This window comes from Pyxicephalus adspersus, chromosome 3, assembly GCF_032062135.1.
Source record: "Pyxicephalus adspersus chromosome 3, UCB_Pads_2.0, whole genome shotgun sequence".
Lineage (NCBI taxonomy): Eukaryota > Metazoa > Chordata > Amphibia > Anura > Pyxicephalidae > Pyxicephalus > Pyxicephalus adspersus.
In genome coordinates, this window is record NC_092860.1 from 94,647,667 (window position 1) to 94,664,356 (window position 16,690).

At 36.0% G+C, this 16,690-nt stretch overlaps 1 protein-coding gene across 2 annotated transcripts in view; it reads left to right on the plus strand.

Annotated features, from left to right (window-relative positions):
• Positions 1–16,690, plus strand: part of UGT8 (UDP glycosyltransferase 8) — a 41,751-nt gene that overhangs the window by 7,063 nt on the left and 17,998 nt on the right. For both annotated transcript variants that reach the window (XM_072405764.1, XM_072405765.1), the window contains exon 2: positions 6,945–7,765. In XM_072405764.1, coding sequence (XP_072261865.1) covers positions 6,947–7,765 — 819 coding nt within the window. In that variant the 5' untranslated portion in view covers positions 6,945–6,946. The remainder of the gene's footprint in view (positions 1–6,944; positions 7,766–16,690) is intronic.

Genomic DNA, 16,690 nt, shown 5'->3' on the forward strand with positions numbered 1-16,690 from the left:
CGTGCACTCCCTTGTCGTTGGAAAGGATCGTGAAAGATCCTTTCCAACGACAAAAATTGGAAGTGTGTACGCAGCTTTAGGATAACAATATATTTGTTTGTAAACAACAGGCCTGGAAAGGATGTGAGTAATATGCAGTGGTAAAACTATAATGTCTCAGTGTGTCTTGCATTGGGGCCCTTGTTGTCATTTGAAGAGCTCAAACTTCTGAAAGAAGAAGCAAGTCACAGAACTAAACTAAATCAAACAAAATGCCCACAGGGAAATCCTTCTTCCCTTGCCTGCAACCAATTTTATTCCTCTTCCTGTTGCAGCTCACCAACGTGTGTTCTAAAGAATGAGCAGTCTAGGGCTGCGTACACATGTTAGATTTTTGTTGTTGAAAATGACAACAAATGACTGAAAGCGCTGTTCTGTTCTATGAAGAGGGGAGGTGTGAGAACGAAGGAGTGGCACCCCATTGCGCTCCCCTCTCTTCCCCTTTATTGCGTATCCATTATTGATGTCGGACGGCCTCTCTACACATCTCAGATTCTTGTCCGAGATGAGCGCTGCAGCTCGTTTTGGCCTAGAATCATCTGACGTAGCCTAAGCACTAGGAAAGCAATTTTTAATTAGAAGTGTTTTTGTTGGGAAATCACCCTGATCTCATGTCTTGCAATCAAGCAAACAGTGTGTACTTTTATAATTGCCATCAGGAAATTTAAATATCTATAAGGGTTCCAAGAACCTGCTATGTCTTCACTAAAGATGTATGTTTACAGCCCCTGGGTCCCGTTTCCACTCAATTGGCCTGATTTATTAAAGCTCTCTAGGGCTGGAGAGGATACACTTTATCAGTGAAGCTGGGTAATCCAGCAATGAGTTAAATGACACTGGGCATCATGGAGCCTGAAAATACTGGTGAAGAAAAGATTTGCAAAGAAAGAGCTTTGAAATTAGGTACTGTACCTGAGTTTATTGTTTTCTTTAACACCTGGCATAACGTGCAAAAAAAGGCATTGAGCTTTAAAGCAAAACTAAACTAAAAACAAAAAAATCCCACCTAACTTTAATCCCACAGGTCCCTCAATGGCGCTGGTCCTTCCCACATCGCTATTTCTGACCTGATCGGGTGATGTAGCCACTTTGAAGGAAAGAAAAATAGAACCGATCTCACTGGGCATGCGTGAGATTGGCATCTCTTTCACCTAGGAGAAAAAATGCCCCTTCTGCGCATGCCCGAGATCAGGACATTGTAGAGGAGTGCTTTTTTCACTGAACACCAGTGTAGGGGGGACTTTTTTTAACACTGTCCATTAATGTTAAACAACATTAGAATGTTCACTATCTGCACCTTCTTATATCCTAAATAATTGCTTATGAATATGTACTTTGTAGATATGGTAATAATTACCAGGGATTCCCTGGGATCTGGAAATTATTTCAAGGGATCCTCTGTGGTAGAATATTTGAGTAAATAAAAATGCCAATAAAAGAGAAAAGGTGTGTATAGTTCATTCACTTGTAACCTATTTTTCCCTTGTTTTAGTTAGCATATATATTAGCATAACTGAAGCGATATGAAATTAACTGACAAAGCTGCCATACCTATAAATTTATTGTGTTTTATACATCATGTTAAGCAAGTTAAATGATACAGATAAAAGATTATTTTTCCAAACAATAGGCAGTATGTCTTATTCACCTTAAAAGAAGGAAGATTTTCAGGTTAATGTGTTGTTTATTAGGCAAGTAATTGCATTCACTTACTTTGTTATGTAAATTGGTAGGTAGGGCACTGTAAAGAATTCAAACTTTTTCTATCTTCTTGGAACACAGAGAGTAGTAACCCCATTTAACCTCTATCTACAGCAAAGAAAAAATACCTCATAATTACCCCACAAGTTTTAAAACTTTAAATTTGAACGCATCATTTTAGATATTGGATTTATTGTGTACAAGTGGTTGTATAATGGTAATAACACACATTTGCTGGAAAGAATATATAATTATTGTGCACTTTAGGCTATAATCTGACTGGCAGTGAGGTTGAGGTGCATTTACCAGTTCCTCAAACAAGGAACTCCCTGCCACTGGCAGTAGTTTATGTTGGCAGCAGTTCTATAGAGAATTAATAGGCAGCAGTGAGCGTCTGATGAGGAAATGGCCGTAATGCTTCTGAATGGTTCCTCAGGAAAGATCTTTTACAGCCTCTGTAGTATAAGGGGGGGGGGGGGGGGGTCAAGGTGATTAAGTACTAAAGACACCACACAGGAGAAGTAGAGGGAGGTTTAGGGTACATTTAAAGTGCTCACTAGAGTTCATATGTATACCTGTATTAGTTTATGTTACCCTGATATATAATTTGTTTTTATTCCATATAGACCACACAGGTAAAAAAATGAATAATCAGCAAATAATTCTACGTATTTTTACACATAATTCTACACATAGAAGTAATATTAGGCATGTGATCAAGTTATCGCATGTGAGATCCAAAAGCTATTTTGATTCCTCACATTGAAGCAAAATATTAATCTAATGGAATTTATTCATCAATCATTTCTGTAAATTCAGCTTTTTGTGGGTGCTTTTTCATCTTGTTTACATGTATGTGGACAAAATATATACTAATTACTTTGCATTTTCAGCATACAAGTACATCATTGTTGGGGTAGGAGGTATTAAACAGCCAGTAATTTGCCAAAAAAGCTCAGTTGTTTTGCTGTATATTGTATGTGTTTTGAACAAAGAATTCTGTAGCATATAGGATGGGGTTATCCTAGAATACAGGGTTAGGATATAGGTGTAACTATAGTATAGAATAACAAGAATGTGTATAAAGTTCATGGGTTCCTTTTAGACTGGTCTTAAACCCTTTTGCTTCAGGGACTTTTTTTTGAGCAGTTATGTTGGAATACCCATTTAATGCCTAAATATTACTCAAAACCCTCAAAACATTACATCTTTTCTGAAAGAAGTGAATAAAATAAAGCAACAAGAATAAAATGGTAGCAGTTACAAAAAGTACACTTATGTTGCATAAGTATAATAGTGCATAAATAGATAAAATCTATAAATAGATACCAAACATGTCCAGCCTCAAAATTGCACATGCTGATGTGTTAATAGACTACATCACCCAGAATTGTGCATTACATGATACATGTCTTCCTTCCTTCCTTCCTTCCTTCCTTCCTTCCTTCCGTCCTTCCTTCTCACAAATGAAATATCAGGGATCTCTGATGTCTCTCTGCACTTACCTTTTTTTTTGTTCCTGTTATATGGCAGCTGTGAACCTGTAAGTGCTCAGAGCAGTACACTTCCACGTTTTAAATTATCTGACACTCCAAACTTTGTTGTTCTCATTCTGCCACCTTTCAGAAACTTTAAAGCTTTTTTTACACTCATAAAATGTCACTTTCATCACTCTTCACTCTCTGTTTTGTCTGCTAATCTTTTTATTTAAAAGATTAAAGCATTTATTTTTTACAAGTAAAAAACCCAAACATTGTACATCTGTCAGTCACAATCCAGGAGAAAGACTTCTGGAAGTCAGTATTCTCCTCCATGCCTTTAACCAAGCCCCCTACCCCCACTTGTCTCCATGTAGCACACCAAACTTTTCCCCCTTTTGCAGTTTAATACACTCTACCACCTGGACAGGGAGGATTTAACGCAGATTGCAGACCCATTCTGTACTGTTGTCAGTTGTAACCTTTGCACTATGACAGTTTTGCTGTGCTGTCAGTGTGGTTTAGTAATTATTGCAGTATATTCCTTTGCAATTATCAGGAAATGATATGGTAACTTGTTCATATTAGTATAGTTTATTAAACATAAGCTTTTCATTAATTATTGCTGAATAGTGTATCTGTGTTGGTATGCCTATCTCAGCTGTTTTCATTAGTTACATGCAGCTCCAATTATTCATTTCGACAAGGACCAGAGAGTTCCAGAGTATCCATCCATTATGTACCTTAAAGTAGATGTTCATTTTGCTGCTGCTGTGGTTGTTTATGAAATAATGTTAATAGTCCTATCCCAGGAAACAACAGCCATCAAAATTGTGAGGATAAACTTTACCAAAGTTAGACAACAATGAAATTATTTTAGATGTTCTTATCATTTAGTCAATAAAAGCAAACTAATAAAGGCCTCCACTTGGTAACATGCCCTAATAAACTGGAATATGTACAGTATGCTTTAGTAGCGCTCCACCCAAAAAGAAGACAAAAGCTTTACCATTTTTAAATGTACTTATTTGCATTGGTTATGTGCATCAGGTTCACTATACTTTACCTTACAACCCAAAAACAAATTGGTATTTTCTGAGTTGTGGGCAAGGTTGTATCATAGTTTGTGCTTGTATAATTATTGAAAAAAAAAAAAATAGTTGGAAGACTTGTATTATAGGATGAGGTAGAAAAGTCTACATGCTCTGCAAATACAGAAGTTACTGAGGGGATTGAAAAATGTAGACTGCGAAACCCTAGTAGGATAGATACTGCTAAATAAAGGGTATATTCATTTACCTTGTTAGATCCAGCTTTGTTTCAAATGTCCTAATTTCACACCACTAGTATCAGTCAGCACAACATGTCAAACTATATTTTTTATATTGTTATGTAAGAATATATATTATATGTATGTGTCTTCATATATGAGCCAGTCATGTCATTCAGCAAACCCTTTCAGATAGCAAACCCAGATAATTTATTTGTTTTCTCTGTATTTAAACCAGGGGTGTCAAACTCAAATACACAGTGGGCCAAAATTAAAAACTTAGACAAAGTCGCGGGCCAAACTTGAAACTGAAATCGCACCGCTACTACAATTTCCTGCATCAAGAAAACAGTCCAATGCGGGGCATAATGTTATGAGTAGCTGGAACTCCCTCTTCACTAAAATAGCACCTCTACTTCAATTCCCTGTGTCTATAAAACAGTCCAATGCAGGGCCGCGCATAGGCAGAGAGGCCGCTGGTCTTTAGACGTGAGTGATGCTGTGAATTGTAGTAGCGCCACTCTTTAGATGCAGCGCCAGGTCAGCTGCAATTCATATTTAGGATTCCTTTGGGGGCCAAAAAAAAGTTGTGGGCCAGAGTTTGACACCCCTGACTGGAACATTAATTGGACACCAACCTATGAATTAACTTGGCTGTCAATGAATAATAAAGGGAGGCATCACACAGTGATAAGCTTCTCTTCCTTAAGCTTGTTCAAGCATTGGTAAATAAGATTTATGCCTTTCCATATTGCAGTGTGATTTTGTATGTGTGTTATTCAGGGAGTATAGCATATACTGATATAGTTGAGTATTATCAAGTTATGATGATGCTGTTGTGAAAGTGTGTGCATCATAACTTTCTCTGACTCTGCATTAACATTACAAGCTGAATTGTAAACAGGGATTTGGATTTGGCACCTATTTGAGAGAGAATCTGAAATAAATGAATTCAGTTTTAATTTGAACAATCATTTTGATACACGACTTGAATGTTGGACTGCTGATCTCGCTATGTTCACCTCAGATTCACTTATTTTATCAAACCTAAATTCAGATTAAAATTTAAAAATAATTTGTACTAGGCTACTATATCATCACTAATTTATCTACCTGCCAATTTTTAAAATATACATTTTTTTTCTACTGATTGCATCAATAAATACCCTGCCTGCCTCCCCATAGCTAATTGGCTGGGGCCATGTGGTTTTCCTTTTGTTTCAGTATGCAACTTATGTTAGTGAGATAGGAGCTGCAAACCACCTAACACTTCAAGACTTTTAATGGGTCCCCTTTTTCTTATACCCTCAAATAAATTTAAAGATACTTTGTGTTAGTATTTTTGAAACTTACCACACCAGAAAGGAGTAATATCCCTTTTTATTACACAACATACAGTATCACAAATTCTGAAGCTGCCTAATTATTTAGTGGGCCTGATGTCAATTTGTGGTTTAGGCAAACAGACAATAAGTGGAGGCAGTGCATTGTGCTTGTCTGATATTTTAAACAAAGCCAGCAAATATTTATCCCACATACCAGACTACATTCAGTGTCAGCAATAGGACTCAACAGCAGTGGCAGGATTGTACGACTTTCACTTAACTCATTATAGCATTTAGCATTAATTTTTTTTATCAATATTATGTATTTACACAGATGCACATAAACACCAAAAACATATTCACCAATATAAACTAACTAGTTTTAGATTTTTTTCCCCAAACTTTTATGGTAAACTGAACAAGCACTTACAGTGATTATCAGTCCCCTAACTGGTAGCCACTCATTACCAACAGGATTGCTGAAGAGACTACATATATAGTCCTCTGGAATTGCCTTCCACCTATTAGTGCAGAATATCGCTCACAAGCAAAAGAGAAGTGAATGAACAATACTGCTTCAGGCTTTGAAGAAGTGATGCTTTAGGAGCTGGTTATTGTTTCCATTTTTTGCTATCAGCAACAAGATTGCTAATCCAACTTGATGATTTTTTTTGGTTACAGAGGATAGTATTTCAAATTGTGAGTAGTTCATAGGTTTGTGATAATAAAGTTGTAAACATTACATGCATGCTTTACTGTATGCACCTTCGCATACATATGACCAACTGTGTGATCCTCTGTCATAGGGGTTCTCAAACCCTTCAAGAGGAACAGAGATATAGCTACCAGGGGGACAATAGAAATGTGCAAACTGACAGCGTCCATAAAAACAGTAGATTTAAGGTTATTGTTTTTTACATGTTCTAAATGATGCATTCTAGTTATTACACATATCTCAATGTTTGCATTTTCTGTTGCTACATAGGAATTCTGTAAATGTTGTAAAGTAAGAAATTATTTATTTAGTTAATCAGTGCAGTGTATAAACTTTTTTATATATGACCTTCAATGTAATTGTAAAACATTAATTGCAAAACATTGTCATTATCTCATTTTTTTTTCTAACCACAGCCATGAGGTCCTTTATGTCTATCATCTGCTTGTGGGTCTCTCTTGGATTAACAATGTCTGCCAAAATTCTTGTTGTCCCGCCAATTATGTTTGAAAGCCATCTGTATATATTTAAAACAATGGCCATTGCTTTAAAAGACAAGGGCCATCAAACTGAGTTTCTTGTATCTGAAGGAAGAGACATTCAACCATCAAGTCATTACAACATTCAGCGATACCCAGGGATTTTTACCAGCACATCATCAGATGAATTTTTACAGTCCAAAATGAAGAATATATTTTCTGGGAGGTTTACTGCGTTAGAACTGTTTGATATTCTTGATCACTATTCAAAGAACTGTGATATAATGGTGGGTAACAAGGAACTGATGGAGCATCTGAAGAAGGAAAAGTATGACTTGGTACTTGTAGACCCCAATGAGATGTGTGGATTTGTCATAGCCAATATTCTGGAGGCGAAGTATGCTGTTTTTTCTACCGGACTTTGGTACCCAGCTGAAGTTGGAGCGCCAGCACCTTTATCATATGTTCCAGAATTCAACTCTCTTCTCACAGACCGTATGAACCTCCTGGATAGAATTAAGAATACAGTTGTTTATCTTGTCTCTCGTTTTGGAGTAAATTTCCTAGTCTTACCAAAATATGAAAGGATAATGAGGAAATATAATGTTTTGCCTTCAAAATCCATGTATGAATTGGTGCAGGGAAGCTCTCTGTGGATGCTTTGTACTGACGTTGCTCTGGAATTCCCAAGACCTACGCTTCCAAATGTCGTATATGTGGGAGGAATTCTCACCAAACCTGCAAGCCCATTGCCTCAGGTAGGGTTCCAATTCTATTTACCTAAGCACATTTTTTATAGATTTATACATTTTATAGATATTTCAGAACTCTGCTTTGATTTTATTTTGCTTTTGTGTAGTCTGTTTATTTATTTATTATTTGAAAACTTTATTGGACATACCTATCAAAAATCTAAATTTACTGGAACCATAATTTAGATTTTTTTTTAAACCGGGCAAAGTAGCATTACATAAGGAGTACCAAACCTAAAACTGCCATTTTATTTAAGTACAGTAAAAATTGTATGTTAATATATATATATAGGAGATATCCCAAATATTTATCTGTATTTATTAGGTACTAGAAAGGTTACTTCATTAATTAGGAAGGAAGGTTCCAGGGGGATGCTCTAAACTAGCTAGTAACAAACAATTAAAAAAATGCAGAGGGTTCTTTTTTTCACTTAGTAAAGTAAGGTACAATCCTGTATTCATCATTAAATAAATTATTTTAAAGTCCTTACTTTATGTGAGCACTTCAAGAGTGAAATTACAAAAGCAGGCTAGATTGTAATCCTCCCATGATAGGAATTAAAACAATTTACAGCGGTTACTGAACCAGCCCAAAACTACACAGTTTATAAATATTACTCTGTGCTGTGAATTGGTTTTCTTTTACGAGGGGGTGTTGAGAAGTTCCTGGCTTTGCCCCCTACCAAGTGAAAAAGAAAAATGAGTGTGGGGGCATACGACACCCTAATATCTTAGTCTGTAACTGTGCAAATATCAGGTCTTTTCTTTAAACTGTTTTTCTTTTAGTGAGAAGCTGTGATGGCAGAAGAACAAGCAAGTTTCACGTCATTGGAGTTACGGGTCGTCATGAAGTTTTGTTTCTCCAGGAAAGTCAGAAAAGGACATTCACACTGAGATGTCACAAACACTGGGGGAGAAGTGTCCTTTCTTTTCCTGGAGAAACAAAAACTTCATGACAGCCCGTAACTCCATCAACGTGAAGCTTGCTTCTTGTGCCTCTGCCATCACAGCTTCTCACTAAAAGAAAAAACAGTTAAGAATCGCAAATACCTGATATTTGCACAGTTACATACTAAGATATTAGGCTGTCATATGCCCCCACACTCATTTTTCTATTTCATCTGGAAAGGGGCAAAGCCAGGAACTTCTTAGCACCCGCTCGTACATACATCTGTTTCATGCGACATTTCAAGGCAAGGCATGTCAAGGCAAGATATATATCTAAACAAAAGCTGGTGGCTGAAGTGCAGGTGGCACACATTGGCACTGTAACAACACAGCATCAAAATAATGGGCAGTGGTATCCTCAAGACCAGGGGAACACTGCTTGGGATTCAGAGCATGTTGTTCGGTTGTCCAATGCTAGTGACATCCGGTCTGAGCTGTTATATTATTGATCAGATGAATGACATTTAAACATTTAGACTGTACCCACTTACAGACAGAAAATGTAGTATCCTCCAGTATCCAGTATACTAGTTTAACTTTATCATCATGGACTTTTCTTTTGTTGTAGATTCTTGTTTTAAGTACTGTATATACTGGTAGCACTATATTAGTAAAATGTACATGCAACATAAACCTTCACTATTGGTAATTTATTAATGCCCGGTTTCTTAGCACCTTGTTGAGATTGCAACATGTTTTGGTGTGACATACATCAAATGCCAATTTGTAAGGAAAAATGTTGAAAAAGCATAGAAGCCTTTTTTGGAGTTACAGGAACAGGAAAGTCACGCTACTGTTTGTTTTTTTTAAATTTGCCATCATTGTTTCAATAACATGGCTGTCAACAATTAATTTGCATATGATAATTCTAACACTGGTATCCTCAAAGATCCCTGTACCAATGTGTGGCTAAATTGTGTAACTCAGAAAGAATGGACAAAAATACGAACCCAAATACAGACAATTTTTCCAAGATATGTTTTTCATCAGTGTATTTGTTGTTTTCCTGGAGTTCAATTTAGTTTAGAGGGTTTACTTTTTTTTAGATGGAAATCCTTTGCTATGTACTATAACTAAAAACTTAAGTAATTATTTTGTGTAATGTTGTAGCTTAACTATTTCAGTAATACTGCCACTATACCATGCACTCCATTTCCAGAACTGTATTTACTGTAGGTAGCTGTCTATAAATAATAAAGCTTTACTGGCACTGTCAGTTATCAGTAACAATCTAGAAAATGTACTAAATCCAAATTTAATATCACCATATTAGCTATATCAACAGCCTGAATACTACATAAAAATAGCAGCTGATGGTCATCCTGGAGCACAGTGGAATTTATTAAGCACTGCTCTGACTCAACCGAAGTAACTAATTACTGCAAGATTAGTCTATTACTGTAAATACAAACCAGCAATAGGTCACTATTACAAGTGATTACACTAAAACAACTATTACAAGTCACTATTACATTTTCAACAATAAATGCTTGATAAATAAACCTGATTTGATCAGGCATTTCACTATTTCCATATAGCAGGCATTTTGCAGCTCTGTACTACAACAAAGCTGTTTGAAAATGTTGTGTTTTTTTTGTATTTCCTTAATCCTAAATAAAAGCTTGAAATACAATATATGTAATAAAATCTGGAATAACCACTAAATTTCTATTACAATCCCTACAAATTAAAAAAAAACACTCATATTAGGACTTATTACAGAGGCAAGATTTTACTTGACATTTATTATATACAAATCCAAAATTAACATGAATACATTCAAGAAGTTGTGCCTATAAAAAAAAACAATTGTCACCCTGAAGCACTACTTGCCAATTTCCCTGCCAGCCATCATCCCTAGCCATCATGGAGAACATGATGCCAGGCTTCTGCATGCCATTAACAGAATAGGCATATAATACGGCAGGTCATGTTACTTCCATTTTTTTCATCGAGAATAAAATACATACAAGATATTTCAGTACCTCCCATTGTGTGAAAAGATTATTCCCGACAGTGACCCATTAAAACTTGTCTTTCTAGTTTCCCTTACATTTTTGAACAGGTTGAGTAATTGACCTGAAAGATGTGCCAAGCCGTAAATGCATGTTTGACAACTTAGTATACAATGCCCCTCCACATAAAGGTCTTCTTTTAGTATATAGCTTCTGTGTCTTTTTTCTGTCTTATATAGTGAAAATACAGTTAAAACAAAGGTAATTTGCACTATTCAGTAACTGCAAATTACATACAGCATTTATTTTTGGAGCACGGTGACATTCCAAAGGTTGTTTTATGGGCAGCCAAAGGGGATTTCTGTACCAGTTTTTATTTATATTCAGTGAATACACCTCTTTGCATATCTAAAACAAATGCATAGGTGTGCAGTTAAAATATGCATGGAATAACTTTTTTGTTTACAATCTGTTTCAATGGCAGTAAGTTATTCTTCAGGAGGGAATGTTTCAATTAGTTTTAGTCACTGCTTTTAAAAAAAGACCCCGGTAAATTGTTTTGGTGCACCTGAAATATATTTAAACATATAACCTATATTAGCCTTTTTCAACCCTGAGTAACCCTGGAAATAATTTTTAGCTCATCTTGGGGAGCCTCTACTAAAACCATAGAAGGTAATTGAAAAAGTACACCTTACATGGCTTGCTCGGTGGAAAGAATTTCCTCCTTTCAGATAGCTAAAAAGATTTTGGGTGCCATGCTACTGACTCAGCCAAGTGGCATTGGCTATGTGGTTACCATCACATGGAAGGTCAATCGGCCACAGCTCAAGGAAGCTGGTCTATAATATACATTGTATCAGCAATTCACTTAGCTCAACACTAACCATTCTGTTCACTGATATTTTTTCACAAAGGTATGAAAATGGTGAAAAATAGACTTGTGTAGCATGACACAATGTGATAGTGCTCTATGATTCATAACTGACAGTAAAGGTGTGATCTATCTGATGTGGCATTATAGTACTCCAAATAAGAAATTTTTGGGGGTAAAAGGTAAATGTAACTTTGCTATTACATAAGTTGACATTCTTGGCACTGCAGCAGTGCAAGAAAAAATTGGTTTTTTTTCTGCTCCTACTAAAAACATTCAATAAGACAGCATTAAACTCTGCAATTTCTTAAAATACCAACAATCCACAAGGCAAACACACACATGTTATTTGATAAGACACCCACTCCGTTTTACTCGGCACCTCTTTAGTCAGAACTGAATGTTCAAAGAGCATGTACAATAAATCTAATTGAAAGGGTCCTATTACAGTGAGAGCCAAATGGAAAGTGATTATGCACCTATATTACATTTATTTATAATTATACCATTAAAGGATAGTAATAATAAAGTGTGAAGTTTTTTTAGGTTTTGGGAAAAAAAAGTGAATGTAAATCAAACATTTTAAGAGCAACAGGTATGGTAATATTATCTAATAGGGACAACTATCTATCTAGAAAATTTGGTTTAGTTTGGATAGATTTCCAGTAATTTACTGTAGTGTATCTTTAGGCCAGGTAGTGAAGGAAATCTCCCTAGATGGGAGCAGACAGAAAAAAATAATTCAATAAGGTTGTTAACATTACATTTATGTTACATTTTATTTGTAACACTTCCTCGAATAGTTAGAAAAAGTTCAGACTAGTGATGTTTGTAAGCTCAAAATCACTTGCAAAAAAAGGTTCACATTGGACCTAATGGGTCCGTTCATTTTCAGATGGTAGGAGGCAGCATTGCCGTGTGGGTACATGTAGCGTCCAGAGGTGCTCTCACCACCTTGATTGACTTGAATTGTAATTACCTATGCAACCATAAGTTTTTTTCAATTAAAAGAATTAAAAAAAACACTGCTCTGCTATGCTTCTGGAGCCAATTGCCTGAGAAAACCAAGCACTTATGAACAGTGTTTTATAGTAGTAGGGAATTTTTACACCAGCAAAATAATGTTAATCTGAATTTAGCCCTATTTTGGTGTGGAGGATGATCACAAGCAAATAATACCTAAATATAGGCTAACTACATTTTCATTTCTGAAAAATCTTAAAAATGAAAATGAAAAAATAGGTATTATAATTGGTTTTTAAATATACTCAGTGCACTATAGATTTCTATCCTGTGAGTCCTGTGAGGTTAGTTAAGGCAAAAAAAGGTTATTTTTTTGATAATACAAAACGTATATATTAATGCATACTATTTTTAGTTGTAAGTACAGTTAAGTATTTGAAGTTTGTATGAATTGATACCAGCAGAAAAATGTACAAGAAAGGCCCTTTCTCAGTGCACGTGTTAGATTTCATACAACTATCTCTTTTAGGACAGTGCTTTACATCTCTACAAACCATTCACACCTCTTAAAAATAGGAAATATAATAAAATAAGAAAATAAGAACTGCCCTGAATTTGTTTATTGAATTCACTTCATTATATGGTCAATACTAAACAACAAGGGAGTTTCCTAAGCTCATTCCAAGAGTAGAAGGTTAATTTGGGAGGATAGTAAAAAAGGATTTAGAAGATTACATCAGAGGTCCCAGTGTTTTGAGAATAAATGTTCATGCTAAATAGGTAATAATGATCTTTTTAAAGGCTTTGCATTCCTGGTGGATGAGCATGTTTCGGCCTTCTATAGTTTGAGATAGGCAGTTATAACAGTGTAAAATAAAAGTAAAATGTCTGGCTAATTACTTCATTTTATCTGCTGATACTGTATTAAATATTTAGCCCCTGCTTCTTATGTGACCCCAGCCCAAACTATTTGTTTTGGATAGAGTAGTAAAGGGTTACCGAGCTGTGTCAAGTATATATTGCTTTCTGTATCCCTTCCAGGAAAAATCTTAACGAAATGAAGGGAAATCTCATCTTTAACAGTTTAACCTTTACAAATATTTAAAAAAATAAAAATAAGTGAGATTTTTAGAGTTTACTGATACCTAAGTTTAGACTATAGGCTGTCTGGTTGCACGGCCAATTTTTTTAAATGTTTTTAGGACTCCGGTGTTATGATCTCCACTCCTGGTTGTCTTTACCCCTGGCTTTCTGTGACAATGTGTGTTACTAGTTCTCATCATGCAGCATATTATATTATTATAAAGGGGGTAGGCAGATAATCTGCCAAACTGGAAAACCCTTCTTCTCTTTTAGCTAATTTAAATAACATAATTAGCACTAAGAAATGTAACAAAATATTTTTATTTTGTAACATAATATTATTACAAAATGATTCATTACTTACTTAAAGCAGAAACATTCTTAGTAAAATGTGTCAAATATACTAAACTGGGATTTGAACTAATATGTTTTTGCACAATAAATAACTATTTTCTTACTGATTTCTAAATCACCAGCCCATCAACAACAGGCTCAAACAGGAACCTATGGCATTCATTTTAAATTTTTACTGAACTTGAATTACCCTTCAATTAAATAATGCCATAATTTTAATGTTGGACATTATTTCCCAACCTTTAATAATGACAAGAAAAAGTCACCTTCCAGTTTTTATAGTTTGTGATCAGAAAAGTAAGCAGAAAAAGCCAGTGTATGTCGGCAGTTATTGATTTATGTGTTTTCGGACTTAGAACATATGTTATAATGACTGATCTGTAGACTTCAGAGAATAGAAAAATCAGTAAGATAAAAACATTATAACTTTGTCAACAAAAAAACACTTGTAAAAATGTGCTGGTTATAGGTTCCTAAATTGAAAATAGCAAAAATCAGGAACATTTTTCAACTTAAAATGCTTCATTTACAAAGTTATTGTGCTCAACATGCAATCACATGCAGGGAAATATTAAACAAACAAATAAATAAACCAGTAAAGATTACAAAAAAGAGACCCTGTTACTTTTGTTACTTTAAACATTGCTAGAAAAGGCACAGAAAATATTTTTACTAGTATTTTACAAGCTTACTTGTGTTTTTTTTTCCAGAAATTATTTATTTACATGCAATGTGCTTTTGAAGTTGCTAGAAAGTTTACTTGGTTCCCAGAAGCAATCTCAGAGCTTTGGGATGTCTAAAGGTGCGTACACACTTCCAATTTTTATCGTTCAAAACGAACGACGAACGATCGATTGGGCAAAAAATCGTTCGTAAAAAAGTAACCAACGACGCCGACGAACGAGGAAAGTCGTTGGAAACGAACGACCGGACCGGCGGATCGGATTGGACGACGATCGTTGAACATCGTTCGTGTGTACGGTCGTTCGTTGATCGTCCACGGGCTGAGCATGCGTGATGAACGAACGTCCGTTCACTTTCCTGTCGTGCACATAGTTCCTCTATCGATCAAACGATCGTATCTATTGTGTGTACAATATCTACGAACGATCGTGTCGTTATCTCTATGTGCAGGATCGGTGCTATACGATCGTTCGTAGATATCGTGCAGGATCGTTCGTCGTTCATTTTCCAACAATAATAATTGGAAATGTGTACGTAGCTTAAGTAAAGATTTTACAGGTAAATAAAATACATAAAAGTTGGATATTGAATATAAAATCTTATAGAATATTTTCATTTTAACAATGTCCCTACCAAAGCCACACAAGCATTGTAAGAATAGGACCTATTTGGTTGGAAGCTGCTTAATTTAGGAAAATGGGAAATATCAATAGTAATTGCAAAAAATAAATGTAATTTAGTAGTGACATACATTCTCCATGAACTTATCACCTTGATGGTGTTTGAACACAGGGTGCCAGTGCTGCATCAGATAAATTGTAACCACAGTCTTAGCAGATAAATATATGAAAAATGTATAGAAATATGAACTAAAATAGATCTAAAGACATTTTGTATTGTTTTTGAAAGAGTGCTATAGAGTCAAAAACTCCAGTAAGGTTTTTGTTTGTTTCCCACCAGGGAGATTATTATTATTTTTAATAATAATAATAAACAGGATTTATATAGCACCAACATATTACGCATCACTGTACATTAAATAGGGGTTGCAAATGACAGACTAATACAGACAGTGATACAGGAGGACAGGACCCTGCCCCGAGGAGCTTACAATCTAGTAGGTGGGGGAATTTACACACAATAGGAGGGGGATATGTAGTGGTGGGATGTAATGATGGTTTCAAAAGACAGAAGAAGATGGGTTGGCAAGTTTGAAAAAATGGGTTTTGAGCGCTCTTGAGCAGAAAGTACAAGCAAGCCGAATAGGATGAGGAAGAGTTGGGGCAGCTCTGGGGAAGTCTTGTATCCGTGCGTGTGATGAGGTTAAAAGTGAGAAAGCCACTAGTAGGTCATTGGAGGAGCGGAGAGAGGGGCTGGGGGGGTACTTTTTTACCAGGTCAGAAATGTAGGTGGGACAATAATTGTGGAGGGATTTGAAAGCAAAGCACAGGAGCTTGAATTTGATCCTAAGGTGAAATGGAAGCCAATGGAGAGAACTACAAAGAGATGCATCAGAAGAGGAGCGGAGGGAAGGATGGATGAGTCTGGCTGCAGCATTCATAATAGATTTTAGAGGAGAGAGTTGGGTTAGTGGAATACCAGAGAGGAGGATGTTGCAGTAGTCTAGACGAGAGATGATAAGAGCATGTACAATGAGTTTGGTGGTCCCAGGGGACAGGTAGGGGCGTATTTTGGAGATGTTGTGCAGATGAAAGTGACAGGACCTGGAAATGTTCTGAATATGGGGGGTAAATGAGAGGGCCGAGTCAAAGGTGACACCAAGACAACGTGCCTGGGGGGAGGGGGGGGGGCCAATAACAGTGTTGTTAACTGTTAGGAATATGTCAGGGAGAGATTTGGAATATGAAGGGGGAAGCAGATGAGTTGTGTTTTATCCAGGTTGAGTTTCAGGAATCGGTCAGACATCCATGATGAGATGGCTGACAGGCAGAATAAGACCTTATCCAGGACTGAGGGAGACAGGTCAGGGGTGGACAGATAAATTTGAGTGTCATCAGCATACAGATGGTACTGCAAGCCAAAGGAGGATATGAGACTACAGAGAGAAGA